This window comes from Onychostruthus taczanowskii, unplaced genomic scaffold (genome assembly GCF_017590055.1).
Source record: "Onychostruthus taczanowskii isolate IOZ18803 unplaced genomic scaffold, ASM1759005v1 scaffold220, whole genome shotgun sequence".
NCBI classification, from domain to species: domain Eukaryota; kingdom Metazoa; phylum Chordata; class Aves; order Passeriformes; family Passeridae; genus Onychostruthus; species Onychostruthus taczanowskii.
This window is the reverse complement of record NW_024499463.1, coordinates 258,760-264,759: the sequence shown is the minus strand read 5'-3', so window position 1 is coordinate 264,759 and position 6,000 is coordinate 258,760. Positions and strand designations below refer to the sequence as shown.

Sequence of the window (6,000 nt, the reverse complement as noted above, 5' to 3'; positions counted from 1 at the left end):
TACATAAAGCTTTATTGCAGTATTTTCCACTAGGGCAGAGATGATATAAATTCATGAATACAGTGGGCTTTGGCACATGGGAGAACTCACAGCTGTAATTAAAAATGCAATGAATTAATGTAATCTCTCCCATGCCCCAAATGTTTATCTTGTAAGAATTTCTGATGTTTCAAAAAATAATTCTGTTCTGAAGTAGTTTAGGTAACTTTCATTCAGAAATTATTGTTCTTTGCAGGAATATACCTGCCACATAATGACATAATAATGACTGCTTTTCTATTGGATAGTTTTCAGGACATCATGATACACTGGTCCAGCTCAAGCACACAGGAAAAAGCACACAGCTTTGAGATATATTGAGCCATGTTACTTTCTGCTGCATATGGAACTTGTATTCTTCTTGTATACTTCTTGTATATTCTCATTTTAATAGCTCTCCATTAAAAAAAAAATTGGAACACTTGAATTCAGCAACTCTCAGTTCTTCATGATAGCTTATGGAACTCACTAACAACATTTGCTAAACCATGGATCATATTTCCTATATTAAATTAAGATGCAGGGTAAATAAGATTGCACTGGGCAAAGCTTATTTTTAGCAAAACCTTATGGGATCACGTATATAAGTGTCAGTGACTGGGTGCTTAGTAGTTTTTTATCTGCTCATGGTTGACACAGAGCCAACCATGTCAATAATTTCACAGTAAGATCAATTAGAACCATTATTTTAAAAGGTCTCTTTACAGTCCTGTAACAGGATTTTTCTGCACTCAGTTATTTTATTTTGTATTTTTGATTTCTAGCCCAATATGTGGGTGTGGTGTGAGGTAACTTCTTATCTCCTAACCATGCTGGTTTTCAGGATGTATTTTGGACGTAAGAATGCATCAACTTCTGTCTCTGCCTTTTGTTTTCATTTTGTCTAGTGCAGTTTAAAAAATGTTCTTTTCCTTACATTAAGTGCTCTGAAATAATTTAATTGCTTGAGTATGTTAGAAACAATAACAAAAAAAGCAAAATACCTTGATATGTTGTACTGTCAAATCACATGACCAAAGAAACCCATAAAAATTGAAAATTAACACAGCACAAAAATATAATTAAATTTTCTTCTTTTATTTGTGTCTCCACCCAGGGTGTAAACACACACCCAGACATTCATTTATCTCTACACATCTCTAGCCTCACCAAAACAATAATTAAATCCAGACTTAAAACTTTGAGTCAAGTGGATTTCTTTGAGAAATCTCCAAGAGTTTGTTTCCTATTTCTGTTTCTAATTCTATAAACCCATACAAGTACTAGTAGTTTTACGGTGAAGGACAGTGCCTGGAGCAGCTCTCTTTAAAGGCATCTCACAATAATATGTTCTACAGGTAATGTAATGGAGTTACAATTTTCCAGTTTTGTTTTGTACCATGCACTCACACCTTTCACTTTTACCTTTTACATAAAACAGAATGTTATGAAACATGACAAAAATAACTTATGATTGTATGAAAAATAACTGTAAAAAAATCACAAAACTACACATACTAGTAAAGCAAAAGGTGTAACTCTTTTGAATTTTTGTTTTTTTCATGACGTGCAACAGACATTTCTTTAGAGCAAGATATATCAGCCAGATATACAGTATGGCAAATTAAGATCATATGTATATATGTAAGCATGTATAAATATGTAGATTACTCTGTAACCTTTAGGAAAAACATAATCCCACTTTCTCTCTTCACCAAAGTGCTTTGTGTAAAAAATATTACACAAGATGCTGTTTTCTGTACAGATGCTGCTTTCTGTACAGAACAAAAGGATTTCTTTTTCTTAAATAAAAACTCAGCTAATTTTAATTTGTGGTCTTTATCTTTTGATTTAACTGCTTCAAGGAATTACATATATATATACAAAAAGCCCCAAACCAAGAACAAAATTTCAGACAAACAAGAAGAAAGTGCCATTTAAAAATTCTGCTATAAAATTACACAGGGAAAACAGGGAATAAACAGTTAAAATGTAGTTTTTATATGCATTCACATCTTTTCAAGAAAAGCTGAAAACAATACACAGTGTGAGATGGCCTTAGCACTGCCATTCTTCAGCCTCTGGTAGTAGTAAACCACAATGCCTACATATTTGTGTGTACACACACATAGAAAGGGAGCCTCAAATCCACACGTGCACCCTCATACACTTCCACTTGTACACATGCACTTTGAAACTGTATTTTAAGCTCCAGTGTAGAATCATTTCTAATGCAGATATAAATAGATCACTGAGTCGGGAAAGAGTTACATTGTATAAAAGAATAATTGTAAATAATTTATTTTGAATATTGTTTAATGTCTGTAGTCTAAAATAACTTCATCTCTTAGATATGAATCCCTTTAGAAAGTTAACAGTACAGCAAGTAGAATAACAACACAAAACTCACTGAGGCACAAGTATTTGCGAATAACTCAGTTATGCAGATAACCCACAAAATTGTATTTTCTCCAGCACCATTTTTGATTGTGACAAACAGGATTCCCTATTTAAATATCCAATATACATGAGATACAATGGGGCTTTTTATGCAATTGCCCTCAGCGATTAAATTGATGTCACGAAGTCAGTCCAACTCCAAAAAGAATAATGAAATAATAGTGAAGAATCCTCTTTGTCTCTGAATGAGAAGTAAACAAAGGCCTACCTTTTTACAGACCATATTCATGTACTTGATTTGACTGTTCTCTAGGGCCTTCTTTTTAAGATTAAGGCTCATGGAAAGTTGTAAATATATATATATGTATTATATGTATGTGAAAGAATGAATTAATGACTTGCAAAAGTTTCCTTTTTTGAAGGTAACTGATGAACCCCCAAGTTGAAAATGCCCTTTTTGAATTCTGTACTCCCACTTTCCCTTTGGTCAGCATGTTTCAAAATGGATAATTCCCCAACTCTACAGAACAACTTGTACATTCAGATACTAGAAAAAATATTTCAAAAAGTTTAAAAGTCAAGATAGTACAGATCTGAAGATAGCAACAATATTTTAGTTTTGTAAACAGCAATGGACAAATTCTGGACAACCACATGGTTAAAAGAATTTTGAAGGATTTATAAATAGGGAAGTATATAGGTACACGCATATGTCCACACGTAGTCTGATCCTGCCCTTGCTGACTTTGGTGGAACAAAACACATTTCCACACATTTGAAATTGAAGTGTTCAGTGAGACTAATTATTCCTACTGAAGTAAGTTACGCTTGTGTGGTGACGACAGAATGGGCTTTAAGGCAGTATAAAATTAAAGTTTTATTAAAAAGCAAAATTTGCAGTCAATGCACATTATGCAAAAGGACTGTCTTTCTGATTGCATGTGTATAGCTGTGAAGGATGCCTGGTGTCTTTTAATCCAATGCAAATCACATATGGTAACATCTAGACCTCCTAGTGAAAGCTGGAGCAGAGGGACACATTCTCTTGTGATGTGAGAAACAGAATGTATGGGTGAAGAATTTAGCACAGAATTAGCTGCATTTTAATCCCTTCTTGTTGTACTTCATTTATGTGCATGGTTTATCCATATAGTCTATGTATCAGATGAAAATCTCTCCATTAAATATTTAAGCAGATGACTGCACATAAGAATATACTTCCTGAATACAAACCTCAAAAGATTGCCAGTGTTCACAAACATCTGGACATAAATTAATCTATTCCACATAACTGCAGACTAAATTATGAACTGGACCCAAATTGGATTTAACAGCTCTCAGAAGTTTGCCAGGAAAAACAAATGTTGCATAAACATTTTTATTTTATCTTTTTGGAAGAGTTATTTCTGAAGCATAGTTATGGTCCAGCCTGTAAGGATGAACTTTTCTGTCCTTACTCCATCAGGTCATGAGAATATTATGTTGTACACTACACAGTAAGAAGACCACAAAATGGATGAACAGGATTTAAAACCTAAAAACTCAGTCTTACTAATGTAAGAGCTGTTCTCAAGGCATAGAGGATCACAGTGATGATATCTCCAATGCAAAATACTGGTTTTAACTCATAACCTTGTATGTTTTATGAAGGATAACCTAGTTTGCTTGCATCCTGCACTAAATTTGAGGACCTTGAGCCTGACATTGACCAGAAAAATCAAAACCACCAAACCAGTCCAGTTTTATCTTTCTAAGTAACCAGAGGAATCATAGTACACTTAAGAGTAATTCTTTCTGAAAATGTGTTATGGAAAAATATTAGGACAACCAAAGTTTAGTTGAATCAGTACAAATAGCATTAAAAAAAAAAAAAAGAAAAAAATAAGAAAAAAAAAAGAAAAAAAAAGTGGAATTTAAGGAACAATCTTTCCTACAAAAGATTTTAAATCTTCCTGATGAAGACTATAGCACATACAGCAACAATGCTCTACAATCTAATTAAAAAGCAACTGAAAGTTAAAATGCATTTATGCTTATCTGGTAGATGTGCTAAATAGACACAAAGCCCATGTAACTTCTTGTGTATTTAAACCACCTTTTTCATGCTTAAAGGGTCAGAATTAATACTGGAAAAACAATAATAGCCATAATGTGTGGCTTAAAATAAAGAGGGAAGGAAAGGACTCCTAACCTGAGGCCTGTAAGAAATTCTCTACCAACAACCTACGATCCAAAAAGCCACACCAATGCCTCCAATAGGTAGTGCCTATATATATGTTTAACTTCTCTCCCTTTTGGATACTGGCGTATGTTAAACTTTGGAACTATCACATGCAGATAGGCTGTGCAAAAACTGTATGCCTTTGAAATGTTTGTAGTATGCTCTGGTTTTGCTTTTCCTTTTTTGAAAAAGAAATTTTCTAAAGCTGTATTCTTCTGTAAGTGCAGCCATCCAGCTTGAAAGGATTACAGCCAACAACCAGTTTTATTATTTGGCCTCTGAATTCCCTTTGAGAAATTAAAAGAAGAAATAATTTTAAAAGTATAGTTGCTGTACCACAGATGAAAAGAAAATAAACAATTGCAAAGGTTTTGGCAAAGCTTACTTTCTCCAAACATTCTCCTTCTCAGCTGGCTGCTTGATTAAATGAAGACGCTTTTCCTCTCCATTATGTATGTATATCTATTCATATCCCCATACATACATGGCAGTTTCATGGAGAGAAAAAATTTGTAGGGAAATAACAGAAGGGCAAGATGAAACAGAATCAAGTTCTTGTATCTAGATATACATTACTTTAGCCTTCAGTGTATACAGAAGAAAGCTGGCTGGAACAATGATCCACTGCATTTACTTGTAGGAAACTGCTGTCCTCTGGCATGCTGCAAGCTGCATCACCAACGATACCTACAGACCGTGCAGGAAAGTCATACACTGGGAGAAGAAACAAAACAAAAAAGCCCCAGTTAATAAGTAGGATAAGAATATAATGAAGTATGTCCTAATACTTATGCATAGAACTGGAAATGGTTTTAAATCAAATACACAAATAAAAAAAACAAGCCAATATGTGTATGAAATTAATTACACAACTTACTGCTTACCAAGGGAGGAATTTTCAGTTGTCTCAGAATCAAGCCTGAAGTAGAGCAGATTTCATTGCAACTAACACCTCCCCATTTAATGGGTGTTAAAATTGTGATCATTTTAAAAATAAACTTCACACTTGTTTAACAAATTTCAGCATATTGAATGCAGGATAAAAGACAACAAAATGTTGTAGAATATTGCCATAAAGTAGACCCTGGCACAGAAATTACTGCCTTTTACAAGTGACAATAGTAAGCCCAAGAATAACTGAGACACAGTCCCATCTTTTGGATAACATGTTTACATACTGTGAGATTCCTCTTTGTAATTACAGGTGCACTGTATTTGCAATACACTTCTGAAGGACCAAGACATAAGAGGGACTTCAAAGCACAATAAATGTTAAGTGGATGCATCCTGCGTGGAAGGACAGTAAAAGACCTGGGCATTAGTTGAGCACCAAGATTAGGCTCACTTTGCAAAGAGATCTT

At 34.0% G+C, this 6,000-nt stretch overlaps 1 protein-coding gene across 1 annotated transcript in view; it reads right to left on the bottom strand.

The window, feature by feature from the left end:
• Positions 1 to 4,401: 4,401 nt before the first annotated feature.
• The window catches only part of GLIS3 (GLIS family zinc finger 3), a 123,248-nt gene continuing 121,649 nt past the window's right edge, over positions 4,402 to 6,000 (bottom strand). The window contains exon 11 of the mRNA XM_041405181.1: positions 4,402 to 5,353. Coding sequence (XP_041261115.1) covers positions 5,217 to 5,353 — 137 coding nt within the window. The 3' untranslated portion in view covers positions 4,402 to 5,216. The remainder of the gene's footprint in view (positions 5,354 to 6,000) is intronic.